The sequence below is a fragment of the Panthera uncia genome (assembly GCF_023721935.1).
Source record: "Panthera uncia isolate 11264 chromosome A1 unlocalized genomic scaffold, Puncia_PCG_1.0 HiC_scaffold_17, whole genome shotgun sequence".
In the NCBI taxonomy this organism is placed as follows: domain Eukaryota; kingdom Metazoa; phylum Chordata; class Mammalia; order Carnivora; family Felidae; genus Panthera; species Panthera uncia.
Window position 1 is genome coordinate 121,824,133 of NW_026057577.1, and position 19,674 is coordinate 121,843,806.

At 34.3% G+C, this 19,674-nt stretch overlaps 1 protein-coding gene across 7 annotated transcripts in view; it reads left to right on the top strand.

Annotated features, from left to right (window-relative positions):
• Positions 1-19,674, top strand: part of RICTOR (RPTOR independent companion of MTOR complex 2) — a 122,241-nt gene that overhangs the window by 76,291 nt on the left and 26,276 nt on the right. For all 7 annotated transcript variants that reach the window (XM_049648735.1, XM_049648737.1, XM_049648736.1 and 4 more), the window contains 16 exons: positions 2,630-2,697; positions 3,713-3,795; positions 5,182-5,269; positions 5,795-5,885; positions 5,994-6,060; positions 6,206-6,286; positions 8,746-8,846; positions 11,259-11,424; positions 11,731-11,832; positions 11,959-12,005; positions 13,444-13,579; positions 13,971-14,170; positions 14,404-14,530; positions 14,901-15,065; positions 15,260-15,336; positions 15,787-15,865. In XM_049648735.1, coding sequence (XP_049504692.1) covers positions 2,630-2,697; positions 3,713-3,795; positions 5,182-5,269; positions 5,795-5,885; positions 5,994-6,060; positions 6,206-6,286; positions 8,746-8,846; positions 11,259-11,424; positions 11,731-11,832; positions 11,959-12,005; positions 13,444-13,579; positions 13,971-14,170; positions 14,404-14,530; positions 14,901-15,065; positions 15,260-15,336; positions 15,787-15,865 — 1,678 coding nt within the window. The remainder of the gene's footprint in view (positions 1-2,629; positions 2,698-3,712; positions 3,796-5,181; positions 5,270-5,794; positions 5,886-5,993; positions 6,061-6,205; positions 6,287-8,745; positions 8,847-11,258; positions 11,425-11,730; positions 11,833-11,958; positions 12,006-13,443; positions 13,580-13,970; positions 14,171-14,403; positions 14,531-14,900; positions 15,066-15,259; positions 15,337-15,786; positions 15,866-19,674) is intronic.

Below are 19,674 nucleotides of genomic sequence, written 5' to 3' on the forward strand. Positions count from 1 at the left end.
AGATTTTTTTTTTCATTTTTATGAAATAGTGGTTTTAGATCTTTAATCACTTCTATCCCTGTGGACTCATCACACCCTAACATTTCATGACCTGAGCTAAGAAATCAAAAAAGATGTTCTCTAAGACTTCTCAAACCTTATTCCTTATGGATTGGGATTCTTTTAGCCCCTTTCTTGGCTTTTCCTTATGATACTTAGCATTGTCCTTCTTGATGGGAGAAATACACTTTCTATTGCTACATGACAAATTACTATGAATGTAACAGCTTAAAATAACATCAGTTTATTAACTCATAGCTCAGTAGGTCATAAGTCTGCACAACTCTTATCTGGGGATTCTGATGAAAAATCCATTTCCAAGCTCATTCAGGTTGTTGGCAGAATTTACTTCCTTGCTATTGTAAAACTGAGTTCTCGGTTTCCTTGCTGTCAGCTGGGCCTACTCTCAGCTTCTGGAAGCCACTCTCTTTCTTTGGCACATGGCTCCCTCTGTCTTCAAACAGAAAAAAATTCCTGGAACCCTTTACTTTGAATCTCTCTGACTTTCTCTTCTACCAGCAGCTGGTGAAAGCTCTCCAATTAGATCAAGCCTACCAGATGATCTGCCAGGCTGTATAACATAAATTAGTCATAACGTGGCAGTGATATCATATTCACAGTGTTGAGGGATTAAGGCATAGAATCTTCAGGGGTTGGAGGACGTTTTTAGAGTTCTGTCTACCAGGATGAATGAGAGATGAGCCTGGGTATTTTTTAGAGTTGGAGAGGGAAAAGTACATTCCACCAAAATCCTTCCTTACCTGTTTGGTTCTACATATTCATTAAGTTCCTAGAGTATGGGTATTTCCTAGAGTATAGGTACATTATGGCCAGGAAACAAGGAAATGAGTGATTTTTAAAAAAAATACTACAAACTTATTGAATATGTTAGAGAATGGATTACCAGGCAGTCACTATAGGTGTGTCATTCACATTTTTTTAAATGTTTGTTTGTTTGTTTGTTTGTTGAGAGAGAATGCATGAGCAGGGCCCCTCTCTCGCTCGCTCTCCCTCTTGCTCTCCCTCTCTCTCTCTCTTCCTCTCGAGAGACAGAGATCCCAAGACAGATCCCCTAGAGAGACAGAGGATCCCAAGCAGGGTCTGCACTGTTAGCTAAGCCTGACACTGAGCTCAAACTCAGGAACCCTGAGATCATGACCTAAGCTGAAACCAAGAGTCAGACACTTAACCAACAAAGCCATCCAGGCTCCCTTGTCACTAACATTTTTAAGAGAAGGAGCACCAGAAGCTTTATCCCATAGTTGTCCAGTTCTCATTTCTTTCACCACCTCATCTCCTCATTTCAGTTTCTGTTGCATTCTCATTTATTTGATGCTGCCAAGCTTAGGGTGGCTTGTTTGTGTTTATTGTTAAGTGTTTCATTCCTCTTTTGTAGACTCTGATTACTCACCATTCTTTTAACTTGATTTTCTGTCTTTTTTTTAATCCCCTCTGTTTTTGCTTTCTAAGTTCTCAATTTCTGTATTCTCAGACCTGTTTAAGGATTTTATTAGGAAAGAAAAAAGATAGCACAGAAAAAAACAGACACAGAATAGAGGTGGGGTTGAGGTGGCATAAATAGTGTAGGATTGCTATTAAGTATTGAAACTGGCCATAAGCCATACATGGAAAATATATAATGAATGTAAATAGTTATATTGCCTAATTAGTGGTCATGAACTATTGTATGGGAAAGAACAAGTGAGACAGTTTGGATACACAATTGTAAGAGAAGAAAGCAGCTGTTGATATTAATATCTAGTTTTTTAATAATATCAGTGCATATATGGGTTGTTGGGCTTGCTTGTTAGAAATGTTCAAATAAATTTGGGCAAGAAGTTTCAAGTAAAGAGAATACACGTTGGGGCACCTGGCTGGCTCCATCGGAAGATCATGTGATTCTTAATCTTGGGGTCTTGAGTTCAAGCCCCACGTTAGGAGTAGAGGTTAAATAAATAAATACTTAAAGGATTACATGTGGCAAAAGTAAAAGGTAATTTTCTTTGCTAAGCCTTGTGACAGAGATGCTTATTAAATAGGGTGTTGCTGCTTTTAGTGCTCAAATTTTTTTTTTTTTTAACGTTTATTATTGAGAGACAGAGACAGAGTGTGAGCAGGGGAGGGGCAGAGGGAGAGGAAGACACAGAATCTGAAACAGGCTCCAGGCTCTGACCTGTCAGCACAGAGCCCGACGTGGGCTTGAACTCACGAACCACAAGATCATGACCTGAGCCAAAGTCGGACGCTTAACCGACTGAGCCACCCAGGCACCCCTCTAGTGCTCAATTAAAGGTGTTAATGAGGTATCTAAGAATAGTTTTCAGAAAGAGTAGAAAAAGTCGAACTAAATTAAAAAGTGGAATTTATAACTTATTTTAAACCAATATGTTGGGAATTTTAAATCGGGGCGGGAGTCAGTATATAATTGGGTAATTTTCTTTGAGGTAGATCTTTTTTTTTTTTTAATGTGTTATTTCCTGTGTGAACATTTAAGTGTTAATGATAGGTTTTTTTCTGATACAGTAGAAAAGAATCACACTTTTTTATTTTAACATTTAATTTCTTGGGTCTCTGCTCCACTTTCAAACAGAGAAGACAGAGAAGCGAGGTTTCTAGCCAGTAAAATGGGAATCATAGCAACATTCCGGTCATGGGCAGGTAAGTTACTCTGCTGCTTTAACATCCAGTAAGAAAAACTTGATTATTTTTTCGTATGTTAAATTACTATTGCATCATCTGATTTAGATGTTAACCCAGTCTTAACTTTATACATTATTATTAGAGTCAGAGGGATTTGTACAAAATTATTAAAATGGTCTATTTGTAAGTCAGTGTGCTAATGATTACCAGAGCAATTAAAAAGTCTTTCTGTGGACATGAGCTTTCATTTGTTCTGGGTAAATACCCAAACAGAATTGCTGGGTCACAATGTGGATGCATGTTTAGTTTTTTTTGTAAGAAACTGACAGACTTTTTCTCAGCATACTTGCACCATTTTGTACCCCCATCGTCAGTGTATGAGAGTTCCAGTTGCTCTGCATCCTTGCCAGCATTTCGTGTTGTCTTTAATTTTAGCCGTTCTGATGGGTGTATAGTGGTATCTCATTGGGAATGTTATTTGGATTTCCCCAATGACTGAATATTGAATATTTTGTCCGTGTTCATTGGCTCTTCACATAACTTCCTTTGTGACATAATAATGTGCTTAAAATTGTTTGATTCAATTATTTCACTTAAAATTTTGATCTATAAAGATTAATTGAAGTCTGTCAGGTACAGCCTTTTGTGCATTCAATAAATTTTAGAATTAAACTTTTAAAAGACAAAAGCCAAGCAAGTTTTTCACTCCACTTTAGGTTAAGAAGGTATTATATAAGAAAGACAGAACATTGTCTTACTCTCTCTGGTATTACTTTCTGAAAACCAGTCATCAGTAAACAGGAGTAGTAGACAGATTCATGAACATTTTGGGGTATGAAACAAATAGAAGAAGGAATTTAAATGATAAAGTTACTAATAATCTGTAGTCAACAGGGAAATGTTACTTCTGATAACCAAATAATTGCACAGTTTTGGAAATTATTTGGAAAGATACTGTAGATTTTATATTATGAATACTATAGATTTTTTTTTTGAAATTCAGATCAGTAATTTCCCTTTTTATCCTTTGTAGGTATTATTAATTTATGCAAACCTGGAAACTCTGGGATCCAGTCTCTAATTGGAGTACTTTGTATACCAAATATGGAAATAAGGGTAGGTAAAAGTTACTGTAATTGTTTCATTCCTAGACTTTTAACAGAGGAGATTATTTGTTCAAAAAAAAAAAAAAAAAAAAAAGCTATTTCAGGTGTTGCCTTTTCCTTATTCTATATCATAGATCATTTAAAAAAACACATGAATAGGGGTCCCTGGGTGGCTCAGTTAAACGTCCAACTTCAGCTCAGGTCATGATCTCATGGTTCTTGAGTTCTAACCCGTGTTGGGCTTTGTGCTGATAGCTCGGAGCCTGGAGCCTGCTTCAGATTCTATGTCTCCCTCTGTGTCTCTGCCCCTCCCCTGTTAATGCTCTGTCTCTCTCTCCAAAAATGAATAAACATTAAAAAAAATTTTTTAAACAAATACATGAATAAATGTATACTGCTTAGTTTAACCCTAAGGATAATGTGAAAAATTTGAAATACTGATGTTGTTAGGAACTGTGGCTGTATTAAAAACTGGATTAAAATATGAAATCAATTGTACTTTATTCATTAAAAAATGCAAACAATATGGAAGGGCATTCTCATAAAAGGTTCAAGCAGTACAGAAATATATTTAGTAAAAACTAAATACAGTATTTATGTATCTTATGCCTTCTAACTTATGTTTTTATAATATGTATGAGTGGTGGTTTTGATTAAAATTAGTTTAATATTTATATGCTTATTTATTAGATATATTCCTAAATTATTAATGCATAACAATTTATATTAAACAGCTAAAACAAATTGAAATTGGAGGAAAAAAATTCTTTGGTGGTTCTTCCTTCTCCACTTAAATGTTTTTGTTTTAATTGTGTTCAAAAGAATAAATTTGCCCTTTTCTTGTTTTTCTTTACTTGAACCAAACCTGGAGTTTAAAAATATTAGAAAATATTAGCCAATGGTGCCTTGCTTAATGTGAAGTGAAAAGCATTTAGAACGGAAATGGAAGGATGTGATTGTAGATGGAAAGACCTATAAGCAGGGAGCTAAAGGTTAGGGCAATTCACTTGACTGCTTACTTAGCAGATGGTGAAAGAACATGGTTTTGGGAGTCTGGCCAACTCAGATTTGACTCCTGATTTTAGTATTGATAGCTCCATGACCTTGGGCAAATTACTTTTAACCTGTAAATCTATTTCTCCATATCTACTACAATGGGGATAATAAAAGATTTATTGGAAAGATTAAATCGTGTATATAGTAAGCATGCTGTAGTTATCGCTTGTGTAATATAGGCCTGATATGGTAATTTTCTAACATACAGTAGTTTTGTCTTTATCAGTATTTTATTCTCTGAATAGGATATTTAAAAAAATCTTTTTTCAATTTTTTAGTTTCTTAATTTAAATGATTCATTGCATAAAAATAAATGGACTGTATTTATTTGCACTTGTAGCGAGGTCTGCTTGAAGTACTCTATGATATATTTCGTCTTCCTCTACCTGTTGTGACTGAAGAATTCATAGAAGCACTGCTTAGTGTAGGTAAGTATCGAAGTACATTTGTATCTGTTCCTATATTGTAATTTTTTAAATGGTTTATCTGATAGAGGCAGAGTCCTTTAAAAGCAAAATAGTGAACTAAATATTAAATATCATCTTCTTATTGCATCATCATGGAATTGATATGAAAATAAAATGTCAAATAAATTTCTAAAAATAAGAAATTAAAAATTTTTTCCCATGACCCTAGCTGTTGCATATGAACAGTGAAATTAATAGAAAGATGGACAAATTTGAAAGGAAGAGAGGAGATAAGAAACTGATGTAATTCTCAGATTAGATTATCTCATTCTCATTTCGTTTTAGCCAAATGACTCCTAAGTCCCAAAATGAAAGAAGTTTAGATCTGTGTACATCAAGAAATCAGTTTTTTCTGTACGCCTTTTCAGTCTATTTATTTAACTAACATTTTAAAACATTATTTATAGCCTGACTAGCTGATGGTTAACTGATATGTTTTGGTGATTTTTTTCATTTTTTTCTAACCACCTGGTTTTAACTATTTAGATCCAGGCAGATTCCAAGACAGTTGGAGGCTTTCAGATGGCTTTGTAGCAGCTGAGGCAAAAACTATTCTTCCTCATCGTGCCAGATCCAGGTAGAATTTTGAGAAATAGTTCAAATTTATTAGTTACTGTTTTTATGTTCAATTATGTAATATATTGAACAGTATTTAAAACTGTTTCTGTGCTGTGTTTATTTCTAGGCCAGACCTCATGGATAATTACTTGGCGCTGATACTCTCTGCATTTATTCGTAATGGACTTCTAGAGGCAAGACTTAATAAGCCTTAACTTTATTTTATTTTTTAAAATTTTCTCTGACAGAGTTCTTTCAGAGCAACAGGCATATATGATGCATACATTTCTTCCTAGATACTGTTTTGCAACTATAATATTTTCTTCCTTATTTTCAAAGGGCTTGGTTGAAGTGATAACAAACAGTGATGACCATATCTCAGTTAGAGCTACCATCCTCTTAGGAGAGCTTCTACATATGGTAAGTTCCCAACTGCTGATTATGTTTCATACCATTTACTGTTTTAATTTATAAAAAGGTTATTTTAATAATGTTACTTTGTAGTACCTCAAAAAGTAAAGTTCATTTATTTGTCTTTGCATTGCAAAGAGCCTTGATGCCTTGTATTTATCTATACGTGTGTGTGTGTGTGTGTGTGTGTGTGTGTGTGTGTGTGTGTGTGTGTATTTATGTATAGGCTAGTTTTATAAATGGAACAAATGTAAAAATTAAAAAGTACTGAATATTGGGACGCCTGGGTGGCTCAGTCTGTTGAGCGTCCGACTTCGGCTCAGGTCATGATCTCACAGTCTGTGACTTCGAGCCCCGCACCGTGCTCTGTGCTGACAGCTTGGAGCCTGGAGCCTGTTTCAGATTATGTGTCTCCCTCTCTTTCTGCCCCTCCTCTGCTCATGTTCTGTCTCTCTCTGTCTCAAAAATAAATAAAAAACATTAAAAATAAAAAAAATTTTAATAAGTACTGAATATTGATTTTTATACTCACTTTTGATGCTGACATTTTGAGTCCTATAAATCTTAATGTATCTCAGAAAGATATTCTGCCTAATAAGCAAGAAATTACAAAAGTAGATATTTTAATCAGGTAGCAGTAGAAATAATATGGCAATCAGTGCCTGAATTTTATTCATTATATTTTTAAAATATTTCTTGTGTCGAGTTAGCTAACATGCAGCATATACAGTGTGCTCTTAGCTTTGGGAGTAGATTCCCATGATTCATCGCTTACGTTCGACACCCGTGCTCATCCTAACAAGTACCCTCCTCCATGGCCATTACCCATTTTCCCCACACTCCCCTCTCGCCCCATCAACCCTCAGTTCTCTGTATTTAAGAGTCTCTTAGGATTTGCCTCCCTCTCTGTTTATAACAATTTTTTTCCCTTCCTTTCTCTCATGGTCTTCCGTCAAGTTTCTCAGATTCCACATATGAGTGAAAACATATGATATCTTTCTTTCTCTGACTTATTTCACTTAGCATAATACTCTCCAGTTCCATCCACATTGTTGCAAATAGTGCCTCAATTTTAGAAAACTTTGTGAAAATTTTCTAAATAGAACTCCCTTGTTTGAACACATTTTTCTCTGCACACTTGTGGGTTGAGGTGTAGAGGGTAAGAATCTTTTTTTTTTTTTTTTTTTTTGCCTTGATTTTTGTGACATCAGTAACTTCTGGAAAAAAGGAGCTAATAAAGTGATCTGACCATTCTCTAGTCCCAGCAAATCAAGGAATGGGAGAACTGATTGTTTGCAAGATAGAAATTCCTGTTTCTAGGTCACCTATTTGTTAATAGAATGCTAAATAAAAGGAACCACTTTCAACTCATTAAGGAAGAAGTAACCCTGTGGCAGATCTTTTAAAATTGTTATGGTTTTCTCTTATTGGCAGAATACTTTTTATTTCTGTTGTTTCAGTCCTCCCCCATGCCTAGTGTTTTGTATTTTTTCCCCACATAGCAGCTGGGCTCTGTGAGTGAGATAAAGAGAATTGAACAGAGTTTAAGAACTGTCTTGTTGGGGCGCCTGGGTGGCTCAGTCGGTTAAGCAGCTGACTTCGGCTCAGGTCATGATCTCACAGTCTGTGAGTTCGAGCCCCGCATCGGGCTCTGTGCTGACAGCTCAGAGCCTGGAGCCTGTTTCAGATTCTGTGTCTCCCTCTCTCTGACCCTCCCCTGTTCATGCTCTGTCTCTCCCTGTCTCAAAAATAAATAAAACGTTAAAAAAATTAAAAAAAAAAAAAAAAAAAAAAAAAAAAAGAACTGTCTTGTTTATCAGGGAGTTGTTCAGCCGTGTGCTGCATTCTCATTCAGCCTATCCATGGAGGAATTAAGTAATATTACAGGTTTCTCAGATCTGATTTTTATTTTAATTCTTAGTATATCATTTTCTATAAGGTTATCAATATCTAGAATTAGTTGCTTTTAAATGAAGGATTTTTTAAAAATAAATTTCATCTGTTCCTTTCCTCCCTGACCAGTTCTAGGATTCCCTTGAAATATAAAAGCTGGTCATTTTAAGTATATTGGTGTTAGTTCATTGTTTATTATCTGTCTTCATTGATAGAAAGCAAATTGAGTGGTGGGTTTTGTTTAGAAAGCAGGATTAATTATAGCACTGGATCTAAGTTTTGATATGTAATCCTTTTAAATCATTTAAGAATTGAGTTTAATTGATTACTGCTTAAAAATTATAAAGTTATAATATAGGATCTATAAAATTTGGAGTTTTATTAATGTGATTCTGTATCTTTATTCTGTCTCATCCTTGTTGAAAGTAGATAAGATAAAAAATTATAAATAAGTTTGTACTGGAAAGTCATTAAGTTAATTTCATGAGTAAAGCCTTTAGTGTTTTATCTATGGATATTCTAGAATAAAATATTTCTAGTTATCAACTTGTAAAAAATGTTATGTTTCATTTTAGGCAAATACAATTCTTCCTCATTCACATAGCCATCATTTGCACTGCCTGCCAACCCTAATGAATATGGCCGCATCTTTTGATATCCCCAAGGAAAAGAGACTGTAAGTATCAGAGCTCTGTAGCAAAGATTGTGTCTGATATTAATACCCACTTAGATGACCTTCTCTTCTTTTTAAAATTTTTCAGGTTTTTTTTAATTGTTTTTTTAGGGAAGCCTCATAGGTAAAGGAAAATTAATAGTATTATTTAATAATTTGTATTTTAGGCTACCAAGTATTATAGCTTAGTAAAATCAGGTTTTTCTAGCATATTTCTGGACAAGGACATCCATCTACTTCATCATTAAAATTGTTGGTTGAGAATTTTTTTGACTGTTGTATGTTTTCAGCAGCAATTCAGGCTCTTTTTTTAATGTCTAAAATATTTCAAGTTAACAAAGCACAAATATTAACAATGTATTCTTTTATGTGTGTAATTAAAAATGTTGGAATTTAGTAACTCATACTGTAGGCATTGAAGTAAACTAAACTCTTAATACTGAAGTAGATACTACAAACAGAATTTTTAACCAAGAGTATGGTAATACAGCTGTAGCTCTGGTGGAATTTCAGTGCTAATAATAACATATAATTTAGAAGGTAAAGATGAAGAAGCTTGATTGGAAAGTGCTAGTAGGAATCTTTTCATTTAGTTAAGATTATGTCTAAGCAGGGGTGTTTTTTCCTTTTTTTTTTTTTTTATTCTGCCTATTATCAGAGAAATCTATATATTTGGACTTTTTTTGGTAACGTTAGTAAAATGCAGTTCATTAGCTATTCAGAACTGTGAATTTTTATTAACAGTTACACATTTCTTCAAAGTTAGCTTTTGGGTGCCTGGGTGGCTCAGTTGTTAGGCATCTGACTTTGGCTCAGGTCATGATCTCATAGTTGGTGAGTTTGAGCCCCACATCAGGTGAGCTCGAGCCCTGCATTGGGTAACACATGAGCCCCGCTTTGGGTGAGCACAAACCCTGCTTCGGGGTCAGCTCGTGCCCTGCTTTGGGTAAAACACAAGCCTTGGGTGAGCCCCGCTTCTCTCTCTCTCTCTCTCTCTCTCTCTCTCTCTCTCTCTGCCCCTTGCTCATTTGTACCCTCTCTGTCTCTCAAAACAAAAAAAATTTTTTAAATTCAAAAGTACATATATGGGCCTCACTATAAATAAATAATGTATTTACTTATTAATTTTAATTTTACCTATGAATATACTATTACTTAGTAGACTGAAGATCCCTAAAAGCCATAGGGATCATCTGTCTCAGTTCTAACTCTAGGCTTCCATTAGTACTGATAGCTTTCAACTTTTTTCTTTGTTAAATGTGTTAATGTAAACAATCTCTACATCCAGTGTGGGGTTTGAACTCATGACCCTGAGATCAAGAGCTGTATGCTGTACTGACTAAGCCAGCCAGGGCTCCCCTTTCAGTTTTTATTTTAGTAGTTAACATGATGGAAAAATGTATTTCCCAAAGCCTGGTAGACCTAAACTCTCTGGGTTAGATTATGGCCATGAATTTTAGGGTTTATGAAGAATTCAAATTTACCTTCAAAATTTCAGTAATAACAGTCTTACAATGACTTTTGTTTTTGTTTTTCTTAGCTCAGCAAGCTCTCTTTACTTCTAAATACTTGCTAATCTGAACACATCTCAAGGTTTTTAAATTTTAAATCTGATTTGTATTTACCAGAACTTCTGTAGTTGAGATTTGATTGCCACCAGATTCTCGAGAATTGTGCTTTTATGTACCACAAACAAGGAATTAAAAACAATATGTGAAAGGATACCATTTACAGTTGTAGATCAATGGGGGAAGTAGAGACTGTACAGGTTGATACTGGAATCATCGATTATCCACAGGGAGTGGAAATGAAATATTCCAGTGTCATACCATAAATAAAAATCAGTTTCAGATGTATTAAGGATTTAAATGTGAAAAGCGAGGTTTTTAAACTTTTATAAGAAAATAGAGAACACTAGATTTCAGACTTTGTAGTTCTTAAAACCAATATATAAAAAGTGCCCACCGCCACAGGAAAAATGATTAGTAAATACATATTTAGTTGGCTCTAAATAATTTGTGTTTCTTCATACAAATCAGCAGTGTTTTTGATACTTTTTTTCTTTGTGGTTCCAAATTTGATTAAATGATTTACTTTTTAGTAACAATCTCTGGCCTTGAATTTATATATTTTACTAGAGTAATTTACCAGATTGATCTCTTTAAAATTATGCTAGCTTTGGGGCACCTGGGTGGCTTAGTCAGTTGAGCATCTGACTCTTGATTTCAGCTCAGGTCATGATCCCAGGGCTGTGGGATTGAACCCTGCAACGGGCTCTGCGCTGGGCATGGAGCCTGCTTAAGAACCCCTCTCTCTTTCTGTCTCTCTCTCTCTCTCTCTCTCTCTCTCTCTCTCAGTAGATAGATAGCATAATGCTAACTTTGCTACAGAATTAATTCAGTTTTTTTTCATTAGGCGAGCCAGTGCAGCCTTGAACTGTTTAAAACGCTTCCATGAAATGAAGAAACGAGGACCTAAGCCTTACAGCCTCCATTTAGATCACATTATTCAGAAAGCAATTGCAACACACCAGAAACGGGATCAGTATCTCCGAGTCCAGAAAGATATATTTGTTCTTAAGGTATTGACATAAAATACCGCAGGTTTTAACTTAGTTTCCTAATTTTTTAGCCGATGGATTTTAATGTGCATATACTTGCTTGAGTTTGCAGTTTTATTCATGCTTATGGATCTTCAAATGGCATTTCAGTTTTATAATGACCAGGTAGTTTAGAGCTATGTTTTTATAACTTTTTAAAGTTAAAAAGCCTTCACAATTCATCCTTAAATGAAAAATCTTTCTTTATATTTTTAAAATTTGAACTTAGTCTTCTCAATGTGAAGATAATTTGCTTTAATTTTCCTTATTACTTTCTGATGGTCTTAGGATACAGAGGAAGCTCTTTTAATGAACCTTAGAGATAGCCAAGTCCTTCAACATAAAGAGAATCTTGAATGGAATTGGAATCTTATAGGGACCATTCTTAAGGTATGGCAGGATACTTCTTGGTCATGGCTTGATTGGCTTCATTTTATTATTCATTGTAATTCATCACAATTAAATGTTTGGGAATTGATAAATACATATATGATATAACATATTATGTTTTTCTAGTGGCCAAATGTAAATCTAAGAAACTATAAAGATGAACAGTTGCACAGGTATGTAACAACTGTTTTGCATTTAAATCGAGAGAACTTAGATTTGAATTATATTATGCCTAATACCCATGAAAAGTAATAATTGGTATTTTAAAGATACATACATACATTTTAGTGGTTGGTATTAGTAGGTACATGTATACATTTTTGAGTTTTAGTCTTATAACCCAAAAGCATCAGCTAATTCTTTTTCTAGTTATTTATATTCTGGTTTTAGTTTTAGAACACTTGATGTACTTCAGATAAAAGTTTCTCAGATTGGGGTAATATCAACCATATGGTAATCTTAACCCTAACGTGTGAGGATGACATAATAAGGACATAGTGTTTCCCTCTCAAAATGATGGCCATTTTTACTGTTCTGCTGCTACGTGCATTTGCATCTGGCTTTGGAGGGTTATTCATTTGTCCTCCTTTTTACATTCCCCTTAACCAAGTTGATGCTCTCCACACTTTTTATAAAACAAGCTAATGTTCGTGGCATATGCAGTACTTAAGCTTTGTGCTGCTCTCTAGTACCCTGTGCATTTGTGTTATCCTGAGTTTAGACTAATCAACCACCAGTACTGATCTCATTTAATAAAATGGCCTTCATGTTTTTGAAAAGTTCATGTCCTTAATTATTATTTGGTTGTATTCATCTACTCATAATGCTTAACTTAATATCTATATGTGGAATATATATGAAACATATAAATTTACACTGGAATAAAGAAGCATAGCACTAACTTCTCATACTGCTTGAGAACAAAGATGAAGTCTCATTCAACTTTGTTTCTCCAAATCCTGAGTTTGGCACCTTTATTGGACTGAATTGTAGTGCATGAAATTATATTGAACTAAGTTAAATGGAAGCTTAGACCATAATGTTGAAAGTTATAAAGCTGAAAGATCACTAATTGTATTCATTGCTTTATAAATTAAGTTGCCTGAATTTTACCTGCAACTTTTATGCTTGACCTTTTGCCTAATTGTGAAAAACTGACAGAATTGTAGTATGATACATTTTGCTTAGAATTATCTAGTGTAAGATTATTTTATAGAGTCATGGAACAGTGATTGTCACAAAATACAGAAGAAAGCTTATGTTCAGGTGGCTTCTTTATATATATCTAGTCTTATCTTCTAGCTAGTTATGTTATATCTGCATTTTTCCGGCTAGCATCTTTGCTCTCTACTATATCTTTCAGGCATCTCACCATAAAATTATTTCACAAACTGTTCTTGATAACTAAGGTGTTTTTTTGGTTGGTTTTGTTTTTTTATTGGTGTGTGTGTGTGTGTGCGCACGTGTGTGTGTAATGTACCAAATATGTTTGTTCCTTGCCATTTACTATAGTGGTTTAAACACAAAACGTATACAAAATCTTGTATGATAAGCTATGACTAAGTAATTGTTTGGCTTCTTACTTTGTTGCTAATTTTATTTTGGTTTTAGGTTTGTGCGAAGACTACTTTACTTCTACAAGCCCAGCAGTAAATTATATGCCAACCTGGATCTGGATTTTGCCAAGTCTAAGCAGCTCACAGTTGTGGGTTGTCAATTTACAGAATTTCTTCTTGAGTCCGAAGAGGTAATGAGCATTTTGAATATTATCCGGGGCAAATGTTTTTCATTGAATTAACCCTCTTCCTTTTATTTCTGAGTATGCATAAGTTGTGTTTAGTAGCATACAGAAGGAGCCCAGACCTAGATTTGAATCCTGACTTTGCCACTAGCTAGTTATGTGACTTTGGACGAGTTACGTGCCTTCTAGAAAACCTGTTTTTTTCCTTGTTAAGTGGAAGATAATATCATCTTCATCTTCATACAGCATTGTGAAATGAACAAGTACTCAGTGATTGGTATCTGTTGTTAGTAACTTCATCATTATCTCTAAATTTTTTTGGACTTGATTACAGTTAATTTTTCTAATTAAAAGCAAAAGTGCTTTTCTAATAATAACACAATGTATTTTCTTTTAGGATGGGCAAGGATACTTAGAAGATCTAGTAAAGGATATTGTTCAGTGGCTCAATGCCTCGTCTGGAATGAAACCTGAACGAAGTCTTCAGAATAATGGTTTATTGACTACCCTTAGTCAACACTACTTTTTATTTATTGGAACACTTTCTTGCCACCCTCATGGAGTCAAAATGCTGGAAAAATGCAGCGTATTTCAGTGGTGAATATCCCTAGTTCTGTTTCAAAATATACCTGAACTTTATTTTTAATGTAGTCAGAAATGGTATGCTTTTTATTCTGTGTACATGTATTTAGTAAGTTTTATTAAAATACAAAAAAAAAAAAATAGAGTTATCTTGCTGCTTTGTTATTCTTTTTATGTGATATTTGTCATTAAATGCTTTTTTGTAGAAATGCTTATTTATATTTTCATCTTTTTTTTTTTTTTTTTAGTCTCCTTAACCTCTGTTCCTTGAAAAATCAAGATCACTTGCTGAAACTGACTGTTTCTAGCTTGGATTATAGCAGAGATGGATTGGCGAGAGTCATCCTTTCCAAAATCCTTACTGCAGCTACTGATGTGAGTGTAACACAGGCAATAAAACTATATTTTTATAATCAATTAATTCAATAACTCATAAATTTTAGCCAAGCAGAATTAATTATTAATTCTAAGAATATGGGATGGAATTTGAGTTTACTTTAAAATAGTAGTTCCTTCAAGGAACTATGTGTAGTACCCATTTTTTTTCTATAAAGGGGAAGAAGCAGCTAGATTGAGACAAAAGTATTTCATTTACTAGTCTAAAAAAATATATCAAGGACTAGACCATCAATTCCAATTTTCCTGCCATTTTCAAGTAGCAAAACTGCCCCAAAACAAAGCCCAAATTGACGATCCATGGTTTGTTTTTTTTAATTTATTTTTTTATTTTCATTTATCTTTGTAGGCCTGTAGGCTGTATGCAACAAAACATTTAAGAGTATTATTGAGAGCTAATGTTGAGTTCTTCAATAACTGGGGAATTGAATTACTAGTGACCCAGCTACACGATAAAAACAAAACAATTTCTTCTGAAGCTCTTGATATTCTGGATGAAGCATGTGAAGACAAGGTGAAGGTTTATTATTTTATAATAGAATACTTAGACATGAATTTTTATTCAATTATTTTAAATTAATTTTAATTATTAAAATATTCCATTTTAGTAGAAAATTATGTAAATTATAATGTACTTAACACGGGCGTTTTGGAAATGGAGAATTTACCGTCTTTTGCAATTGTTAATTTGCCTAATACTTCTTTTAGGCCAATCTTCATGCTCTTATTCAGATGAAGCCAGCTTTATCTCACCTTGGGGACAAGGGTTTGCTTCTCCTCCTGAGGTAAATATTAAGTAAATTTTTCTTATAGTTGTGTTTTTGTTGTATTCTCTCTAGCGGTATATTTTAAAGCTCAGTTCAAATCCAAACAGGAAGCACTCTAAAGAGTTTAGTATTAACTACTGAAAGAGGTCTATTTTAGAATCTTAGACATCCTTTAATACTGAAACTCTGTCTTTTCATTGTTTTCCTTAATGTTTCTTTTACATTTCTGTGTCTTCTCATGATTTTCATGACATTTTCTTTACTGTGATTGGATTCATATGTTTTTCCAAGATTATGAAAATTTATTTTTATTTGAAATTATAGTAATAGTTGACCTTTTACTTTCAGGAAGGAGCTATTCCTAAAGTCTTTTAGCTTCTTAAATATAGTATTGTTTAAGATATCTTAGCTCCTTTAAACACTTGTAGTAAGACTTTGTGTTAAACTATTGCTTGTTTTAATTTACAGATTTCTTTCCATTCCAAAAGGATTTTCCTATCTGAATGAAAGGGGTTATGTAGCAAAACAGTTGGAAAAATGGCACAAGGTAACTCTCTGTTGAATAAGCTTTAATTGGTATGTTTTTATACTAGGAAATAGATTTATGAATTTAGAGGATTTTTCATATCAGTGTTTTGAAACGAAAGAGGTCAAATATTTAAACATTCATATGAAGTCAGGTCTTAAATTCTGTATAATTACTTGTATTTATATTTATCCATTTTTTTAAAGCTAGAGAGCAGTCATTTTATAGTGAACTATTGATTTTGTGTACATTCTATTGAAATTTTGTTTTTGGTTTAATTGATACAATCTACTGATATAATTCTTTTATTCTTATTCTTGGGTCCCTTAGATAGCCCTTTGAAGCTACGACTAAAACAGTTTTCCTAAATGAAGGAAGAAAACAGTTCTACCAAGCAGATATAATAATCTAAGTTAACTTCGTTTTAGGGTGCTACTTTTACATAATCTGAGAACAGACTTACTGCTGTTTTAGATAATGGGGAAACCTAGGAAGGAGGGAATAATTTGAAGTGATTAGAGAACTTACTAGCTTTTCTTTAGTTGGTTGTCACTGTGGTTGTTTTGTTTGAAGCATTATAAATTGTCAAAGCATCTTAGAATCCCATGGGTAATCAATCCAAATGTAAATAATTTTTAGATTTTTCATCATGTCAATCATTTACATTGTCTATATTGAACCATATTTCACAAGAAGCTCTCATTTAAAAAACTATAATTATAAAACATATTTTAGGCATGAAGTCGTTAGTAATTGATGAATTGGAGAATTGAGGTAAGATATGATAGTTTTAGTTCATAAATAGAAGTTATTTAAACAAATTACCATAGTAAAATCGGTCACCTTATTATACAAATTACAGTATTAGAAAGTTGCTTAGCGTATCTGGTACGGTACTTTCAAATAGTAGGTGTAAAATATAAATGCAATCACAAAGGCATGTGCAGTGTATAAGGAAACACAAATGATTCTGCCTTAGGGATTAGCATTAGTGAAAGCAATGTTGGGTGGGCTCAGGAAAGCATATGATATTTGGAATGGTCTTGAGGAGGAGGTAGGTAGATGAGTAGGAAGAAGGGTATTCTAGGCTGAGGGAGCAGAATAGATCTATATAGATTATAGACACTTCAGATTTATGAAGAAAGCTATCTGTATTCCAGTGTAATTGGGGCTAGGATAAGTGTGGACTGGCAAGATGAGGCTGGAATGGTAAATTAGAACTAGATTATAGGTCTTACGAACCACATTATGTCATATTAAGGTATTTCAGTTTTATTGGAAGTGGGGGGATTATTATAGGTGTTTAAAGACTAATCATAATCGGACCTGTGCTTTAGAAACATGACAGGTCGCAGGGTAGAGGCAGAAGTTTGATCATCAAAGGTAAAGCCTAGAAATATTGAGACCAGTTTAGAAGCGAGAATTGGTAAGAATGTGAACTGCAGTAGTGCTGAGATTGGATAGGCAGGGTATATTTTCTGAGCATTTTTGAAATAAGATGGGTAGGATTTGTTGACTGATTGTATATAATGAATAAAGAGTCCATCTGACTCTTAAAAGTTTCTGATTTCAATGACTGAGCATGCAGTGGATCACCATTAAGAGATTGTGATTACAGAAGTGGCTTGCAGGGTGAGGATAATGAATTTTGAATATGTTGAATTGGTATTGCTCTGTGGGATGACCAAGTTATGGTATCCAGAAAATGTTTGGAATTGGGGATCAAGAACTCAGATATGTGCTGAGGATGACAATTTGGGAGTCTTCTGAAATCTGAAATGAGTGAGATCACCAGGGAAAATGTAAAGAATAAAAAAAGAAAGAAAAGTGGAAATTGCTCCCTAGCGAACACTCTGTTTTAATGAGGGGAATAGAAGGACAAAGACACTGAGAAAATTGTCATAGAGAATGTTGTCACTAACGGATGCTCCAGGAAGGAGAGGCCGGTGATACATATTTGTTAAAGAGGTTGCATAAGATGAATAGTAGAAAATAGGCTGTTGAATTTGACAGTTAGGTCATTGGTGAATTTCGCTAGAACATTTTCATTAGAAAATTACAAACACATCCTGAATTGCAATTACAGTTCATTAGGCAGTAAATGGGTGATGTAAAAATAAAGACAACATAGTCCTCTCAAATTAATTAGAGAAAGAGAAAGAGAAGAAAACCAACTTACTGATTGCCTACCATTGAGCTTAGTGCTTTTCAGGTATTACCTCCTTTAATCCTTGCTTTAATCACAGCAACCCTGTGAAATATATTTTATTATTTCTGTTTTGTGAATGAAAATTTGGAGGCTAAGAAGAGTAAATTTTATCCCAGAGGAGTAGTTTATCCCAGGTCACAGAGCATGAAAATAGCAGAGCAGTGATACTTTTTGATTCCAAACCCATACTCTTTTCCACTATTTTTGGTTTCCTCCCAGTAGCTTATGGCATGCCAACATGAACTAAGTCTGTCTCTTTTTCAAAGTCATCAAACATCCAGGACAGTATAATATTAAAAATTCATTCAGTTTAATTTTTTTTAATGTTTATTTTTGAGAGAGAGAGAGAGAGGGAGGGAGGGAGGGAGGGAGAGAGAGCACAGGTCCACCCCTCAATTGGGGTTTTCTTGCCCTCCAGATAGGTCCTTTTGGACAGAATCCTCAAGATGACCCACATCAGAAATTCAGTGCGTTTCACAGCTATAAACCATACCCCTGACCTTTGCTAGTGTTTTCCAAGTGAGTGCCCTGGTCAAAGGATTAACCACATGAATATAACTACTCCTGCATAAAGCTCAGAATAGCTGCCTTAAGTAGACTTTTTTGCACTGAGATTTTCATATATACAGGGGAGCATGATAATAGTATAGTGGTAATAGTAGCAGTAATAATAATGATGGTGTTCTCTAATGGTATGGTCTAATCAAAACCTTGTATTACTCTTACAAAATAAATATGGAACCTAGGGAAAAACATAAAAACAAAGTTTTTAGAGGCTCTAAGTAGAGAGAGAAGGTAGTAACTCACCAAATTCAAGTTGTCTAAAATGGTTTTGAATGAAAAATATCTCCCTGTGCCCTTATTCTGTCATTTCTGAAGGTAATATCTGTCAACAGTTTGTGTGCATTCAGAGATGTTCTGTACATTTATAAGTACATATTCTTTATTGAAAAAATACAAATGAATGGTGCCTGGGTGATTCAGCTGGTTAAGTTTCTGACTCTTGGTTTCAGTTTAGGTCACGATCTCACAGTTTTGTGGGTTTGAGCCCTATGTCAGGCTTTGCACTGACAGTGCGGAGCCTGCTTGGGCTTCTTCCTACCTTCCTACCTACCTACCTTTCTCTCTCTCTCTCTCTCTCTCTCTCTCTCTCTCTCTCTCTCTGCCGTTCCCCTACTTGCACTGTCTCTGTCTCAAAATAAATAAATAAACCTTAAAATTGTTAAATTAAAAATACAAATGAATGCTATTTACAAGTATAGATAAAGCTATTTAAGTTTTCCCTTAGCAGTATATCTGCCATCTTTTCAGAGCCACACATGTAAATCGAGCTCATTTTTTTTTTTTAATGTTTATTTATATTTGAGAGAGAGAGAGAAAGAGGGAGACAGAATCTGAAGCAGGCTCCAGGCTTCAAGCCATCAGCACAGAGCTCAACCCAGGGCTTGAACTCACGAGCCATGAGATCATGACCTGAGCTGAGGTTAGACACTTAACCACCTGAGCCATCCAGGCGCCCCTAGCTCATTCTTTTTAATGGCTCCATAGTGCTTTCTGTGAATGCACCTTGATAACCACTCCTGTATTGACATTGTTTCCAATGTTTTTTGTTTTGTAAACA